The 18,574-nt window shown below is 43.0% G+C and overlaps 1 protein-coding gene across 1 annotated transcript in view; it reads left to right on the top strand.

Annotated features, from left to right (window-relative positions):
- The first annotated feature begins 1,020 nt into the window (after window positions 1–1,020).
- Window positions 1,021–18,574, top strand: part of LOXHD1 (lipoxygenase homology PLAT domains 1) — a 146,347-nt gene continuing 128,793 nt past the window's right edge. Inside the window, exons 1-4 of the mRNA XM_074856970.1 lie at window positions 1,021–1,079; window positions 6,738–6,981; window positions 7,655–7,775; window positions 17,143–17,257. Of these exons, the coding sequence (XP_074713071.1) occupies window positions 1,021–1,079; window positions 6,738–6,981; window positions 7,655–7,775; window positions 17,143–17,257 (539 nt within the window). The remainder of the gene's footprint in view (window positions 1,080–6,737; window positions 6,982–7,654; window positions 7,776–17,142; window positions 17,258–18,574) is intronic.

Below are 18,574 nucleotides of genomic sequence, written 5' to 3'. Positions count from 1 at the left end.
ATGGTTGCTTGGTGGGTCTCCTTTTTCACCTGCCCATCTGTCTTATAACCACATGACTGCATAGCACTGAGTAATTTTTCATGAAGATTCTGAAGCTGCTACATGTTATGAGGAGGAGAAATGTCTTTGTTTTCCCCTGTCCTGAACTGGCATGTGAAGGACAAGAAGCGACTTGACCATGTGCCCTCATCTGACTGATTTTCCGGGGAGCTACAACCTTGATTGGCACATCCTGATACCATAGACCCAGACTGTCAACTGACCTTGAGTGGAGGCTGAGGCAGCTCTGAAAAAAAGAGAAAGTTCTCAGCACAGACCAATGAATAAATAATAACAGTGAAAAGGAGAAAACCCAAAGACCAGGAGAGACAAAAGAGAAAGGAAGGTGCCTCAGTCAAGGAGGTGAAGGAAGGCACAAAGAGTCAGAAGGAGCTGTCGGCACCCGTGGGTTGGGAAGGACAAGGGACTCCAGCACATAGCTACGCTGAGCTGGTGGGGAGAAAGGACACCACAAAACAAGGGCAGCCCAGCCCTAGGTAGGGAGAGGAGGACTAAAGGACTTTGGTAATTAGTACAGAAGCCAGGGTAGGTGGCAGAAGTGTGAGGTTAAGGCAATCATAGGGTGTTGTTAAAAGTGTAGGGGTGAAAAACAATGACATGAAAGAAAAGACCAAAAAGAACAAAGTAGAAGAGGAGGAGGAGGAGGAGGAGGAGGAGGAGGAGGAAGAGGAAGAGGAGGTAGTGGAAGAGGTAGCTGAGGAGGTAGCTGAGGAAGACGGGGAAGATGAAAGCCAGGAGAAACAAAGCAAAAAGAAATCAAAGTCTGAGGACTCAGAGATTGATGAGGAAGTGAAGAAAAAGAAAAAGAAAAAAACCAAGCGAAGAGAGTATAGTAGTGATGATGAAGATGACTATGAGCGCAGAAAAAAAAAGAAGAAAAAACGCAAAAAAGGCAAGGAAAAGAAGAAGAAGAAAGGTGACAAGTCCAAGAAAGGAAAGGCAGATGACAATTTTTTGGAGATGTATGAACAGGAGCTTCGGGACTATCATTCGGATGCCTCCAATGCGACAGAAGATGAGTACAACAAAAAAAAAGGTCAGCTCCATCGTTTCTCATCTTGCCTCTTGAGCAGGCAGTTATGATGTTGGCCCTGCCGATTCCTGTCTCAGGACCCTTCCTAGGGGTGCAGGCACTTGCCTTTCCCATGTGGGGGATACTTCTAATTAACTAAGAATTTTTGCTATGTGAGGTGGCACTGACAGATTGTGTCTTTATTAGCTTTTCAGTTTATGAAGTCACTTTGCCATGTGCATGGTACTGCTGTAATTACATTTTCCTAATTAATATTTGCATTGTGGTGCCATTCAGAAGCTGCAATCATCAGATGTGGACAGGCTGGAGAGAGTCCAGAGAAGGGCCACAAAGGTGATCAAGGGACTGTGCAGCCTGCCATGTGAGGAAAGGCTGAGAGAAATGGGTTTGTTCGGCCTTGAGAAGAGAAGGCTGAGGGGAGAGATTATCACTGTGTTCCAGTGTTTAAAGGGTGACTACAGAAAAGATGGAGACTCCCTTTGTACAAGGAGTCACATGGAAAAGATGAGGGGTAACAGGTACAATTTACTCCTGGGGAGATTCCGATTGGACACAAGAGGAAAATTTTTCACACTGAGGACAATCAGCCACTGGAATAATCTCCCCAGGGAAGTGGTGGATTCCCCAACACTGGACACTTCTAAGGTTCAGCTGGACAGGGTGCTGGGCCAGCTTGTCTAGACCGGGCTTTTACCAAGAAAGGCTGGGCCAGGTGATCCTTGAGGTCCCTTCCAACTTGGTATGCTATGATGACTCCCTTTGTGTAAGCAGGATACATAACAAAGGTGCACAGTCCTGCTCAAGGACATGCAGCAGGAGCATGCTGGTGATTTCAGCAATCAGACGAGCAGGCAGTGGACCGCTTAGAATTGATGTAGAAGCAGGAGGTCCTGTCTCTCCGACTGTTGTAAGTAACCAAATATGTTGGGGAAATATTCCTAATCATGTCTAAACCTTAATACTGTGTTGGTACAACAAACAGTCCACTCATTTTATGTGCACAGGCTATTTTAGTTCAATGCATGATAAGCTGTGCAGTGACTTAAGTTTTAGATGATGCACTCTGTTTCATTAGAAGAGAATGTCCTGGAGAAGAATTGCAGACATCAGCCTGGAAACATCTAGACAGCTCATGGAAAAAGACTGCACTTTAGCATTTTATCTGCTGGGTGGCAGCTAGTAATCCCCCTGCCTCCCCAGCAAACCTGCAGCACTATGGCAGAGAAGCGAGGAAGTGCAAGGTGAACAGCAAAGACCCACGGTGTAGCTCCATGATTAAAAGAAAAAGCCCTCAGTAGGTAGGAGGATGCTCCCAAGCACAGTGAAGTTACCTCCTTATCAGAGAGGTGGGCAGCAAAGAGATAATATTGACTGCCAAGGGGTGACACCAGCCACCTCATTACCTGTGCAAATGGAACCTAACTTGACTGGGACAAGAGACTTAACCTCTCAGCACCGTGGTTTCCCCATAAGGTAATTAAAGTAATAACATGTCTTGTATGTGGCAATTTGGAGAACTGAGCGTGCCTAAGGAATCTTGTAAAGCATCTCACGCTTGCAGTGTGGTTATAGGTTAACTATAACTGATGACTTCTGTAATGGTGCCATATGGCTGTACTGGGAAAAGAAAAATGATTCAACAGCTCTGATGCAGGAGAAGCAAGGCCCTCCCATATATATTGTATTTAGGCCATGGACATAATCTACTTCATTCGGGATGGCTCTTTAGGGGGAGAGAGGTTGTCTCCCTTCACACCATGATTTTTTAATAGTAGAAGAATAATAACGGTTGCACTTTTTAAAGAGAGAAGTTCCATCAGATATTTGTAATAATGTCTATGCGGTCTTCTGCTTAGTTTCTCAACAGTTTCTGCAGGGAAAGTAAGAGCTTGTGGTTGAAACATTGGGGAATGAATTAAGCAGGGACTTGATTATTATAGTCCCTATCAGAAAAAAGAACTTGGTCCAAAACTTGCAACACTTACTATCATGACAACCCCAAGACCTTCAAAAAACTTGTCACGTGGCCAAAAGTCCCAAGGGTGAACCAATGGTTGCTCCCTTGGATCATAGACTCTCCTCCTTGAGCTGTGTCTCAAAATTTTGCACCCTCAATTTCAAGATATTTATGGAATGGAGTGTACATGTATGTGAGGGAAGAAACAAAGGACAAGGGAGAGGAGAAGGATGTTGGTAGGACATACGCAATCAATGGGCCACTGAGGTTTTCCACCAGTGAAAACCTGCTACTGGGCCAGTTTGGCACCAAAAAAACTGAAAGCTCAGGAGCAAACTCTAACTGCCCTATCCTCTTGCCTGAGTTTCAGCTATTCCCTCTGCCATGCACTAAGCTGCTGTCTTCCTATTTTGATTCAAAACAGCAGATTTTTTTCTGTGACTTGGAGGCCACTGTTGCTTTTCTTCCAAAGGACCATTGAGTGAAGTGACTGTTGTTGGTCAGGCTTTTGAGAATCATGTAACATCTGCAAAAAGCCTCCCAGGAGCTTTGGGGATGTCAGCTGCCTTTGGTACTGGTGAATATTCAGTAGAGATATATTTCAGTCCACAAGTTGTGATTTCTTTTGCTGTAAAAAGAGAAGAGAGATGTTGTAAATGTTTTATAAGCAGGGAGTCAGTGGTGCCTGTGTCATCTGATGTCCTCTTTATCTTATTGTATTAGCAAACAGAAGAAGGGATGCCCCCCATCGCATTCGATCGATGACTGAAGAACAAGACAAATCCAGCTCCCAGGGACAGGAAAACAAAAGATATCAAGTGTCTGGGTGATAGTGTATCTGAGAAAATTATAGCAGAGATAGCACGCATTTTTAACTAGATTGCAGCTGTTGTCCATGCCTGTGATCCTGGTGTTAATGAGATTAGTTATTTATTAATAAGTATTTGCAAAGTTATTTCTACAGTACAGTATGGAAGGCTCTGGGAAGACCTTATTGCGCACTTTCAATACCTAAAGGGAGCTTATAAGAAAGATGGGGACAGACTTTTTTCCAAGGCCTGTAGCAACATGAGAAGGGGCAATAGTTTTAAACAGAAGGACAGTAGGTTTAGACTGGACATTAGGAAGACATTTTTTACGATGAGGGTGGTGAGACACTGGTTGGTGAGAAACAGGTTGCCTAGGTAAGTTGTGGATGATGTCCCATCATTGGAAGTGTTCAAGATCAGGTTGGACGGAGATTTGAGCAACCTGATCTAGTTCAAGATGTTCCTGCTCATGGCAGGGGGTTGGACTAGATGACCTTTAAAGTCTCCTTCCAACCCAAACCATTCTATAATCTTGAATTGCCGTACCTCAAATACTGCAAACAGGGCATTCTGTGTAATGCAAAGTTAATTGCTGAAATCGGTAGATTTAAAGTGAAGTAGGTATCCAGAGACTGTTCATATAGCACCCTGGCTGCCTAAACCATCATTAAAGCTTCTACAGGTAGCAGCTATCAGAGGTTCAGAGTAGATGCCTGAGACCTGAAACAAACCCTTTGCAGGAACTCCATCTCTTTCGTTCTCCATACCTTTCTCTTGATATCTTGAATCTTGTCTGTGATAGGGAAGAGGGACACTGGCATGGTTATTTATCCTCCTGCTCAGGTTTGAGGTCAGAGAACTATGAAGGAAGGGACCAGGTGTCACTATCTGTTTTCTCTGTCACTTCTGCCAAAGACATTGATATCTCTGGGCTGGTAGGAAGAAAGAAAGTATTTCCTTCTCCAAACTTGCTTTTATGCCATTAACTGAGTCTTTCCTCTGGTTGAGCTGGTAGCTGCTGGCTTGGTGACTCCAGCCCCGAGACATCCACAGGTTGTGGCAGATGGTGGAAAGCTCCCTCCTCTACTGTGCCACAGTAAAGTGCTACTGACTCAGGAGATCTTGGGGCTTCCCTCTTTGCATAGCTGTAGTTCACCAAGAAGAATATCTAATTTTGGAGGAAAACAATCTTTTTTGGGTCCTACTGATGATAAAATCCTTTTTTTCTTTTCTGCCCTCTTTTATTCCTGATGAGTTTCAGATATAGGTATTAAGAAGTGGGTGTATTTCCTTTAAAGAGAAAAAAATCCTTCAGCAGGTTTTCCTTTTCTCTTGGAAGTTTTACTGTAGCATGTAGTCAGACCTACCACACGATGCTTGCTTGGTCACATCTCCATAGACAATGAAGGATAACACTTCCATACAGGCAATCTCTGAAATGGCAGATCTGTGTGACAGTAAATGGCTAGGAAAGCTTAGGGGACTCATGATAATAAAGATACTGTAGAGGTCCATGGAAAGTGTACATCCCATGCAAGGGGGAAAAGCCTGGATTAGCTCCCAGGAGATGCACTACTTTGAGGCTGCTGTCATCTCTTCCATGGACAGATGCTGAGCACTTTGTATGAAACACTGCTGGTTTGTCTGTGCTGCACAAAGGGTGAAGCAGGACTTCTTGGCAGTGCTGATAATAATTATAAAATGAAGAAAGCTACTCAAGAAATGCATGTTTGTGTTAACACATTGTCTCAAATGGTGATGGAAGGAGGGAAAGGGCCACTGTTGATTTGTAAATAGACACACAAGCCAGTCATCATTTCTGTTGATGTGCACCATCCGTTTTATTGTGTTACGCTTATCACATCATGTTCCTTTAGCAACTGTAGCAAAGGGTTACCCAGAAAAAGCATTCAGGACACGCTGAGTTTATTGCTAAATTCTGTTTAATGTAATTTAGCAGCAGAATGGAGGAGGAGAGCAAGTGCTATGTGATTGCCAGCTCTCTCCCTCTGCTATATACAGAACTGGAGAGATGTATCACATACTGTTATGATCATCAGTTGCAAAATCACCTCATCTGGGACCTGTACCCTCTGATCTTCCCAAACCAAGGCTTTGATTAATATTCCAAATCAAAATGAACAAGGACTCCTCTTTCCATGATGAATTTTTTTTTTCTCCTCACAGCCAAAATGAGCTTTGATTTTAGGCATAAAATATTCAGAGAAGACTTTTGTGGCAGTGGCAATTTTATTTCTTGTGATCCAGTGGGCCATGCAAAGCATGCTACTGAGAGAAGGTGGTGCTGCAACCTGCCTTGGGGATGTGGTGGATCATACCTGCTTGCATGTCAGCATCTTCTGTAGTTACAAATGACCACATGAAATACGAGTTTTGAAAAGTTTAGATCACTTTTAAAATTTGTTAGACAAGCGTACACAGGAACTATCGGGTCGTGTGACAGAACAAGCCAGCACTAAATCAATTGTGATCTTAAAGTATTGATTAAACTGCAGGAGCACTCGCTAATATTTTTATGTTGGCTCCAAAAAATCTTTGGGCCTGGCTATTAGACACCCCTCACTACACACCTGTGTAGTCCCACTGGAGAGTTAAAGTTGCCTGGAGGTGTCCTGATGAAATGGGGTCTTACAAATTGGAAATGAGTAGTTAATATGCTGTGGATGGGGCTCTTCAAGGAACCACAGCAGCTTTTCATCCTCCCTGATCATCCATTGACCTGCAGCAGGGCTGCCGATAGTCGTTGGTGTGGAAAATCAGCATTGTAAAGCAGATGAGCTCAAATAAATATTTCAGAGCAAGTCCTCTCTGGGATCTGAAGGTTTAGGCCCTTGCAGATGTCTCCTTTCGTTTGCAGGTGTGTGCTGAGTGAGTGCAGGTACGGGGCCGGGGGCAGCGAGCGCTTCTCTACCCCCGACCTCTCCCTCTCCCTGGGCAGGACCCAGGAACCCCAGGCATATGCAGAAGCCATCCTCGTTATGCACACACGATCCGTTTGGGATGGCTCAGCCCAGCTGGCAGCACCAAAAACAGCATCGAGGAACAGCTGCAGGTGCCGGGCTGCCAAACGCATGGCACAGCTGATGTGCCAGCTGATGCCTGTAAAACCCACACGCGTGAGGGCTGCAGTTTTCCAGCATTGCTGCTCACCGCACACCCAAAATACTTAAATCTGAATGGAATGGCAAGTTCAGTTTTATATCCTCAATTGTCCGTGGCTACTTTTTAGACTGAATGTTTGGGTTTTGGGCTTTAAAAGAAAATATCTGAGAGTTCCTGAAGAGAAACTGAACAAGATTTCCCTGAGAAGCAGGTGTTAAATGCAGGTTAATATATTCAATCCTAAATGTGTTCCCCCCAACCTGTGTGTCCCATCAGTCGGGATTTAACGATCTGTAACATCTGAGGTGTTGTGCAAGGTGTCTCTCTGAGGAAGGTGACCTTTAGGGGATGCAGGACTAGAACTTGATCACATTGGAAAATTTCAAGAAGATTTGGGGGTTTTTTCCTCTTACTTCCCCCCCCCCCCCCCCTTTTTTTTTTAAAGCCCTTAATTAACTAAGCAAGATTCTTGTGTTTTTAAAAAATCCAAGATTGGCCTGGGTGGTTTTTCATTCTCTGGTTGCAGAAACAAAACTGAGGATTTGCTTTTGCTCACAGGTACAGCAGTTCCCTCCACTGGTGCATCAAATTCCCAGTTTCAGGACTGCATTAGTACTTTAAGGATCATGAGTCTTATTCCCATTTATACTTTGTTAACAATATGTCTTCCAGGCTCTCCATGAAGCTGTTTATCATCACGTCCCTGGGTATTTGGATCTGAATACTGTGCCATTAAAACAGCAGAGTTACCTCCATCCAGATGGAAAGCCTGGGCAGAAACTTGTACTAATCTGTAAGGGACTAAACACAGACAGGGTACCAGGGCAAATTTTTATTCCAGCTTGAGTCAATTCCCTGCACAGCTTCAGGTGAGGTGGTTTACCCATCTGAGCTCCAGGAGAACAGACTCCTGGTGGGGTTGGTATTGAGAGCATCTGACCACTGTCATCATGCTATGATTTACCAAGAGTTTCTGTGTCAGCTGTTGAGGATGCAACCAGGACATAACTTCCAGATTCACAACATACTTTTTGTCCAGTTAAAGCCTCCTCTTGGCTGACTATTGATGCTCCAACAAATATTTGTTTATTCAGAGTGTCTTGTGGGCGCAGATGTTTCCCCAAGTATTGTCAGAGGTGTTTTTCTTCTGCCTTTGGTTTTTCTTCCTTGCTGGATACTGCTGTGCAACACAGTGTTACAAATACCTGAATGGCAACACTTAAAAACACGCTAAAAATAATAATTGTGGCTTTTGTTGATGGGTTTATATGTATTGCAAGACCCACTGGACAGGTATCACGAAGTAGTTGTTCATTGTTGCTGTAATTCTTTGTGGCTGTTAGAAACTCTTGGGTCTTTGTGGCCCTTCACCCCCTAATGTTCAGATTTCACATCAGTTTGGTGTCCTCCATTTTATAGACGTCTGTATCATAGCAGTATTCCTATCAGACTTACTCTATGAGCTGCAAGTGTTAATCAGGAGGTATTTGCGAAGAAGGAAGAGGTAGGAGGTGGGAAGATCACAGTTTGTACCCATTCATATTTGGGTTTTTTTAAAAAATCTTTTCTAGGGTGCTAGTTGGATAGTAGTAGCTGTCTGTCATGAATGGTTAAGTCATGGAGTTATGATTAATTCATAATGACATCTCACAATGTGTGTGTAAATATAAGTGACACACATAGCTTGTGTTTATAGCAAGCTTCTGGCAGGTATCAGTCCTTGCTTATGCCACACATCAACCTGAAATGCAGCTGGAAATCAGGTCTCAGGAGCAAAAGGTGCTGGTTCCTCAGCTGAGAGCTGCCACAGGTGCAGTGTCACCCTCTGCTTGCAGGTAGTGTGCCTGCCATGGGGTGACTGTCCCTGCTCGCAGCATCATCCAGTCCTCGCCTGCCAGTGGCTTTGCCAGCTGTTGACTCCTGAACACGGTCCTGGTGGATTCACCACCTCAGGATGAGCAGTTTTGAAACATGTCATTGTCAAATGTGTTTTTCTCTGCAAAACCAACTCAGCCATTCCCCAGAAACAAGCTGGGAGAAGTGCTCTGCTCATGTCAGGAAACATCCAATGTCCAATACTGCAACGCCTCCAGACCAAGGGTGCTGGGGGGTCAGCAAAAAAATGATCTTTGGGAAAATTGCTCTTCCTGATATCTGGGTATTGGGGGTCAGAGCTGGCAGCAAGGAGAGTGTCTCTCCTTGGTCTTCGTTGTCCTGCTGCCTAGACAACTAGAAGAAAGTGGAGCTCTTGTTTGAATCTGGTGATGTGATAGCAGAGAATTACTTCCAGTTGCATTCTGCAGACACATTGCTCTACCACAGACTTTACTCACTGCTGCAGGTAAAATCAATGTCATATTTTACCCAAGCTGCATTTTACACTTCCCATTGGGCAGCAATGTCTAATGTTCTTGTCCGCAGTTGTGATTCAGAGGCACCTTGTGTCCTGACAGGCCCCCCTTGTCTCCAAAAGATAATGAAAGAAATGGAGCAGGTTTTTCTCGAAAATGTTTTTCTCCCCTGAGGCACAGTGTATTCCTCCAGCTCAATTTAATCTTGAGTGACAAAGACGTCGATTGCTAAGCTAATTCTGCTTTGCTGTTCCAGCAAAGAACTAAGATGTGTTTGCTGGTGGTGCTAAGGCAAAAGCACTTTTAAGTGATAGCTGGAGCACCAGATGAATCAAGTTTGGCTTCCTACCGTGCATGAGAATGAAATGTTGATTTTGCAATATCTGATGAAGTAAAACAAACTCCAAACAACAACTACTCTGCCTGTGGGAACAGACAGGACGGTATTCAGCTTTGGATTTATATTTTAAGAGATAAATTATCTTTCAAAGCTCAACATAATGCTGTCTAAGTGTACTAGTGGTAAGTTTGCAGGAAACTTCCCTAATTCATGTCTGTGAAGTGTCTCAAAATGCAAGATACTATTAATTCTGTAATTCTTTATATACTATGAATAACAAAATGTATAACAGTGTGCAGACAGTCCAAATATTAATGGAAAAAATCCCTCTTTTTCTTTGAATAATTAATTTGGCATCCATACTGGATTCAAAAGCTGCTTTTGCTAAAGCTTATAAAAAGCAAGCAATCTCTTGTAGTGTGTGAGGTCCAAATCTGTTCACAGTTTTGCCAATATGAATCCAAAGTCATTGTGCTCAAGTCAATGGAGTTAGGCAGGATTTGCCCCTGAGTGAATGAGAGAAGAATTTGGCTCATTTTGTGTATGACAAGAAATTATTTCTCAAACTGTGGTTTGGTAAAAACAAACAAGTGCTAATTTCAAAGGCCCATTTTCATGGTGGGTAAAGGATGGTCCTGATAAAACTGTAACCATAGTAAGTATTTAACTGGTGTGTTCATGTGCATAGAGCATCATTTTGGCAAACATAACCTGTAACAGTCAGCACAGACCCTTAAAAACTTCCAAGTATTTTGCATAAATGTCAAGGTACTCTTCAGATGCTCCAAGACAAACACACGCTGAAGTGTTTCAGTAGGAGCCAGAGTGATTGGTGCTTTGCATGAATCAACATTAAGTGAATATTGAGAATAATCAGCGAATTCCCAACTGGAAATTGGGTGAAGTGCAAACAACCATTACTGCTGCTGAGGTAAATGCATCCTGCTGTACGGATGTATCTGAAGGTAGCTCTGATTTTCACAGCTTCAAAGAGGTTTGTGTTGGTTTGAGTTTATATTGAAGATGAAGACAGCATCATGCCGGTTTCTTCCTCTGCTTTGGTGTAGGAGGGTTTAGCTTTTGCTCACCTTTTGCGTGCAGCCTGGAGGTATGGGTTTGCGGACCTCTGAGGAAGCAGGTACTGATGAGGGAGATGAGGCTTGCCATGAGTGTGGTGTGTGATGGCATGTGATAGATCAGCTCAGAGAGGAGCAAAAGGCAGAGATACTGGAGGCTGGCAGGCTGCCTCCAGGACACCAACGCTTCTGTGCACACTGGGATGTTTCATGTCTGCAGCCACCTTGGAGCTTTCACCCCCTCTATTTCCCTGCCCATGCTACCAGCACAGCTCAGCTCTCGTTTTGGCTTTCCCTCTTCCTTACACAAACTCTTTGATGACTCCTGATGAGCTTTGCTGTCTTATACCACCTGTTTAATCATTCTTGTGGCATAACCGTGCCAATTTTTTTCTACCAAGTGCCACTCTTGCTAGACAACAGTTAGGCACCATCATGAGCTCCAGCTCTGTTCTCCACATTCACTGTATGGGAATGTGACCTGAAGGGATCTGCAGTCACTGCCATAATTGGTGCTAAGCAGTCCCATGTTGTCTGCGTCAGAAAAACCTGAATTTATCAGTCAAAGCACTCTTCTGCCCTGAAGATATTCCTTCCTTGTGGATCTAAGGGAATTTTGCATGCTCTTAGCCAGAGTATCTCAGTCTCTACTTGTTAGTCTTTACAACTTTACAATAATTTTAGCAACCATTTTGAAGTGAGTGTTTCTCTACTCTGGCCATTGAATGGATGGGTTTATAGTATCAGCTCTTTCTGCAAGACAAGGAAATGGATGTAAATTCTTCCAGCAATGATGCAATGTAACTTGATGCTGATTTAATGCTGTCTGTATCTTGTGCTTGAAATGACCATTTTTGAATGCTTATTTTCAGCAAAGAAACTAGTGTCTATTATTTCCTTTACTGAGCTTGTATGTGCCCATGAAAAGCAGTAATAGGTCTGCAGTCCATAGCAAATCAGTTCTGTTTAGCTTGCTGAAACTTTCACCAGTTTCTGAAGACTTCATGCCAGATAGCTGAACAGTGGAGTAAGCTGGGGATTCAATATCTACCCAATGAGATAAGTGAACCAAATTCCACTTGATTGAGATAATATTTGGAACAAAAGAGTCTGTATCAGTGGCTGTATTAAAAGCTTTGTATTGACTCTGCCTAGCCCATTGGGAGAAAAGAAATATTTGGAAACTGGCCTGAAAGTCAAGCATTCCCATACTAGCATTGTAGATTACTGTAACTTGGCCATGTTCTGGGCAAGAATAGACTTACCTTGACCTTGGGGGTGAGATTGATTGCCAATTAAAAACACCTAAATGTAGGTGTTTTCCTGTGAGCACTGGCCTATGCAGCAGGACAATGTTCAAACTGGGATCCAGTACTCTCCCTTTTGCTTTTGCAGCCTCTCTTTAGGGCTCCTCTACTCATGCCACATGATGAACTCAGCCAACACTGGTAGGAAAAGCATTAAGGAGTAGCACAGATCGACATGAGCATCTTAACACTGGCTTAATGACCTGCCCAAGCAGCAGCCTGGGTGAAGAGGTATAGACATTTGGGGCATTCTCTCCATGTTTGGAGGGAGGGGGATGACCAGGGCCGGTATTTGACACAGGGACATAGGAATGTCTTAATTTGCACCTTATGTTTGACCAAGAAGGAAATAAGGCTATGGTGGGTGCAAACCTATCCATCCATGGAGAGGCTAAGAGATCCCTGCCAAATGAAATCTCAATGTGCAAGACCAGCACACATAGATATAAGGAGTTGTTTTTTACATCATGGAAGCCAGAAGTTATTGCAAAGCTCTGAAGAAAGTTCATATTTCAAGTCCTGCTGACTAAGATGGGAAAACAGAAACTCTTGAGGTGTGCATCTGGTAAAACATTGCAGTGTCTGCTTAGGACTGGTCTCTCAGCTGAATCTGTGGAGGTGATATTGATGGGGTGGAATCAGCCCTCCCAAACTCCCCTTTGAGAGCAGATCTCTTTGAGGAGCTTAAAGGTTCCCCACTATAACTCTCAATGATGTCAGACAGCTAAAAGCAAAACCACTACATACTGACATCTCATAAATTAGTAAAGGAAGAGGGAGACTTTGTGGATGCACTTGGAAGCTTCAAGGGTAACCATAAAATCCCTGTGGATGCTCTCTTTATTTGCATTTAGCGATTGTTTCCATTGAGGAGGAGCCTAAATAGTAGGATACAGCCAAATTTGGAGTGATATACCAAAACCTCATTCTATCCTGAAAAACTTTGCTATAATTTGTCTTTAGTTGTTGGAGCCAGTAACAGCACTAAAAAAAATCTCGAATTGACTATATGAGTCAGTGTCAAAGGATGGGAAAATAGCAACCTTTCTATTTCATTACTTTGCAAAGAAAAGTTTTGTTGTAGGTTGGTTGTTGGGGTTTTTTTTACCCTTCCATTTGACATTTGACAATGTAAACTGGATGGATTTTTTTTTTTTTTTTTTAACTTTGCCTGGTAATAAGCATATATTCCATGTGAAACTGATGCAGGTTGAAGATAAGAAAAGTGAATAAACAGATGGCCAAATTTATTTACACAGTGCCCCTGTTAAAAATGAATTGCAGAATTAGGGTAGATATTTTCCATCAATGGAGGGGTTTTAAGAGCTGGCATCTTTGCACCACAGAGTCAAATCTTTGGTGAACATTAACGCCTACGATCCTAGGAATATTCACAGGAGTGATGGAGGTAGATCCTCAGCAGGCAACTCAGATCTCTTGAGTGGTGGAAAGGGGTTTGAAAAACAGGAACTCAAAATGAGGAGAAGATTGGAAATACCATGAGACCATTCAGAAAGAAAGTAAGGAACTTGATGGGAAGGGAAGACCTAGCTTGCATGATGAAACCTATATGATACTTGAAATATTTAACTGCTGCATTTTCTTAATCTTCCCCTTCACAGCTGGGGCACTGAAGTAGCAAAATTGATCTTTCTAGCCCAGATTCCACCCTTGGTTAGAAGTGTGACTTCCACAGAAATCCAATTTCAAGCTTTTCATGTAATTCGGCTTTGTTGTCCCAAATCATAAAGATGTTTATGCTTGGCATTTGCTAAGGCTGGACATGTTCTCTCAAAGCCAGAATATCCAATTATTCAGGAGCAAACTTCTGGGGTGGTTGAGAAATGTCACTAGTCTACAGTTCTTGTTGTCTTGTATCGCAGATGCTGTTCGCAGCAAAGTGGCTTGGGGTATAAAATGCTGCCCCCCCCCCCCCCCCCCATCCCCCCATCATGGTAGCCTTTTCTGCCTGCTGGGTCCTCGAGCTGCAGAGATGCTTCCAGCAAACATGACACCCATCAGCTGTCAGTCATTGATCAAAAATAAAAGAAATGCAATGAAAGGAAACAGTCCAGGATCCAGATCCCTAAACATTCATGCCTTCAAAGGAAGTGGCTGAATAAGCTGCGTTTGTCTCCAGGTGCCTTTTTCAGAAAGAGCTAGCATCAATATTAGTATTAAACTTTTATTTTCTTCCCGCAAAGGAGGTCATGGGCATCCATGACATCACTGAAAAGCTGTGACATCATTTACTTGCACAGCTGGCCACAAAGCTGTAGCGCTGGAGAAGGGGTGGGAAGGGCTCCTTTCCCCTTCCAGGGGTGCACCATGGCACTTGCCAAATGCGGTGACATGCTGGTGTCACTTGCCCATCCCCTCCTTTTGCCCCTCTGTGCAAAGTTAATTGAAATGGTGCTAACCACGGCATATGCTCAGTAATGACATGTGCTCCTTGGGCAGGGCTCAGCACATCTGTCCTGGTAAAAACTGCTCGTCCATGTGCTGCCTGCTTGCTGCTGTGCATGGAGGCTGAATTTGGTGTTGTGAATCTAAAGTGCAAATTCGTACGTACTCATGGCTCGTGTTTTCTTACAACGATGAGACTCCATTGCAACAATTAGAGAAGGGTTTTGTTTTTTAAGGGGGGAATATTGTGGCTTGTTGGTGTTGTCTTAGACACTTCATTTCCTTGTATCCCACCATCTCATTTGTTAGGAGTTGAAAAGTGGAAGTAGATTAGTCTGACTTACATCTGTAAGGAAATTAAGGTTAGATGTATAGACGAGGTGATGTCAATACCCGTAGAGGTGCAGCAGACCAGTTCAGGAATGGGTTTCACTTGCTGTAACATAGGTGGATGTAACATGACAGACTCTGCCTGCCACATATAAGTCCCAGCACTTCCCTAGCACTAAAAAACACCTCACTAGAATGCCTGCCTGAGCTTTTGAGAGGTCTCGGGAAACCTATGGAGTGTCATGATTACTTTTTTTTTCCCCTTTTCACATGAAAAATGCCTTCAGCCATGTGCCTGCTGGCACAAAGCTGGGCACAGCTTGACCTCACCCCCTGAAAATACGAACAGAGACAAATTTTGCTGAACCTCTGTGGGGAGAGGGGGGATGGTGCGTTAAAGACCCTTTTCCCAAATGAAAGCTTGCAGAGGGATGGTCAGCAGTAACTGCCACTTTGGCAATGCCTATAGGATGTTCAGACAGTGATTAGTACTTCCATGGTACAGAGAAGTTGCAATACGCTTTGAGCTGGCCAGACATAAAAGGCTGCTATAAATGAGTGCAGCAATATTATAACTTAATGACGTAAGCTCACTGTTTCCAAAGCAGAGCTGATACAGTGCTGAAAACTGTGAAGCGATCGGTGGTGAATCACCGGGGCAGGGTGGATTACAAGTCTTCCTCCTGTTAATGGCTAATGCAAGGACTTCGTCTGTCTCTCTGCGCTATGCCAAACATCTCCCGTTGGCATGTGTGAATGCTAACAGGAGGAAGGTGACATGAAAACACCGTTCATACATATTACTCATGTACAAGCTGTGGATTTAATTTTTTTTTTTTTTTGCAAAGAAATCTCCTCTTCCTTTGAGCCCATAAATTAAATACGCCAAGCCAAGGGATTCTTAAAATTTAGCCGAGTACAGATCATAACTTACTGTATTTATTATAATAACGTCCCTTTTCAGTCCTATTTACATTCATGGAAAGGTGAGGTTAGGAAAATATTATGGGTTTTTTTCTGTCTTGGTGCAATAGAGAAGGAAATGAGGAGTAGTTTCTAATCAGTTTTACATGAGTGACCTGGGTTTTGCTCTAGCACTCTGTCTCCATGCTTTTCAGTTAAAATGGTGATTTAATTTCTTCTCCATGATGCTTTGGGGGAAGAGTGTTAGTGGGGAAAAACATTTGATGCTCAGAGTAGAGTCCCCATACGATTTGTACCTCTTTTGAATATATATGTGGTGTAGTGAGGAAAAGATGGGCACTACCAAAATATACGACAGTTCTGACGCACCCATGAAGAAGGACTTTTTTACAGCATTAGGTCTGAGAAACCACATACTCAGCAGTCAGGCTGTGCAAGATGAAATGGTGAAAGTTTAACCTTTCCTCCAGCTTATAGGTCAGAGCCCAAAATATTATTAGCTGATGACCATCATGTGCTCTCTAAAGCCAAAAAGGGCCATCAGAATGCTTGGTCTGACCATAGGCAAAGTTTTAAATTTCCTCCAATTCCTTCTGTACTGAGCCAACCAAGACACGTCCTTCAGAAAGGTAACCTGTTTTCAAGCCTTAAGTCTTGTTCTAAATTCACTCATCATCCTGCTTAAGAAATGTGTGTCTGACTGTAATTTGAATCTACCTGGCTTTACCTTCTGGCCGTTGGATCTTGTCATGCCTTTCTCCACTTGAGTAAAGGACTATTTTTAACTTGTGTGTCTCCCAAGAAGGTATCAATGTGTGGTAATAAATTCTCCACTCAATCTACTACTTGGAAAGATAAATTGATAGAGCTTTGAGACTCTAATTTAAGAATTTTCCTACCTTATTCTTATCATGATTTACCATTTTGTCTTTGGTAAAGTCTCCAGAACAAATGAAATGCAAACTTTCTGGCTGTAGTGATTTCTCAGCTTCATACAAATATATTATCAGAGCAAACAGGAAAGCGTGCATTGCGTTGACATGTGCATAAATGAAAAATGGCTCAACAGCTTTACTCTAACACTTCACATAAATTCATCTGTTATATGTAATACATGCACATGCATTACGGTTGAGGAGGCCATGTGTTCACAGAGAAGTGTTTTATTTTCAGCAAAATCTGTCCTAACTCAATCCCTCTCTGCCCATGTAGTGTCTCCAGCAGTTTTAGCTTGATGTGATGATTTTCAGCAGTCATGTTGATCCTTGGCAGTGACCATGGCCTGTCTAAGAGATGGGTTTGTTTTGGTGGTGGGTGCAGAGACCCAGCTCTGGCGTCTGTATTTCAGCTCAGGTTTGGGGATGACTTGGATCCATCACGTATAGGGTGAGGGATTTCTCCTGATCTTTCTTTTCTCCTTCCACAGTTTACGAGGTGGTGACAGTGACAGGAGATGTCCGAGGAGCAGGAACCGATGCCAATGTCTTTGTTACTCTCTTTGGAGAGTTTGGGATTACTCCCAAGACTCATCTCACAAGCAAGTGAGTATCTGGAAGGAAATCTGTATCTTTTGAGGCCTGTTCTTCAGTAACTTCTATTGCATTTTGATGAAATGTAATATTGTGCTGATGAATGCGGAGGGAATAAATCTAAAAGGTATTTCAAGATCACCAGGGAAATCTGAATTTTTTCTGTTGCATATTTCTTACCAAATCCCTTGCAAACCTGCATTCCTTTCTGTAGGTGGAAATGTGTGTTCAGATCCATATTATGTAAGGCTCACACTTGCAAGGTGTGGGGATACTTGCTTTTCTTAAAGCTTAAATTAGGACCTCCCAGTTTAGAAGCTGAGAATATTCATCGTTTGTTGGAGCGGGCATGATGGGCCATGCTCGCTTGCCTAAAGCCCACTGAGGTCTCCACGCTAAGTCAGGTACAGAGATAAGTGTCCTTGAATGTTTCTGAAGAGTAACAAAGTGGGTTTGGAGTAATGTTGTTGACGGGTAGCCACCCACACCCAGCCACAGGATATCTGAGGCAACCAGATTTAAGAATTTAAGCCGTTTCCTAATTTAGGCTGTTTCCATTCTATCTGCTGTGTGCTTGGTTGCGCACTGCTGTGTTGCACACTGTCGTGGTGGCACCGTTCTGTTTTCCTCAGGCTGATGCCAATGCTACCTTCTGGATGTAACTTCTCAATTCTTATCACTATGTTGAACTTTGTGGAAACCATATTTTATAATTTAAGAACCTACTATGAGGCTTTTGACTCTCTTAATAGCTTTTTTTAAAAGAAAAAAAGTGAGCATCAGGGCCAGCAGGTGCTCAGCTCCCATGAAAGCAAGGTGACTTTTAATAAAGTCCCAGCTCTGCATGTACTAATTTTCCCTTAGCCAGATAATTGCACTAAGATAAAGCAGAAAACCCTTCTTCACGGGTCTAGGAGAGGCTGTGTGTCTCTGTTTTTCGGTGTTCTTATTGTTTTGGTTTTCTGGAAAATGTGCTTCAGAAATTATTAATCCTGTGCTAATGTCACACGGTAACTTCACATTTTCTCCATTTCTACAGCACCGACAAGAGGTACCTGCAGCTATTTTAAATTTTACCCTCAAACGAGCTTCTCTTCCCAGTGAAGCAACTCAAACATGAGAGTCTGTAAAGAAAATGATATGGGAATGGTAAAGAAAATACATGAAATTTCAGCCCTGTTTGCCATATTTGAAATTCAGCAGAGCTAGGCAAAGGAGTTTCATTATCCCAGCATCCTGAGAAACACCAGGGAGAAGGTGCTGATTGTATATTATATATCTATACAAAATGCTTTGTCTCTGTTCTGTGATTTTCACAGACATCCCAGT

This window comes from Strix uralensis, chromosome Z (assembly GCF_047716275.1).
Source record: "Strix uralensis isolate ZFMK-TIS-50842 chromosome Z, bStrUra1, whole genome shotgun sequence".
Taxonomy (NCBI): domain Eukaryota; kingdom Metazoa; phylum Chordata; class Aves; order Strigiformes; family Strigidae; genus Strix; species Strix uralensis.
The sequence above is the reverse complement of the archived record's forward strand: the minus strand, read 5'-3'. Positions and strand labels throughout refer to the sequence as shown.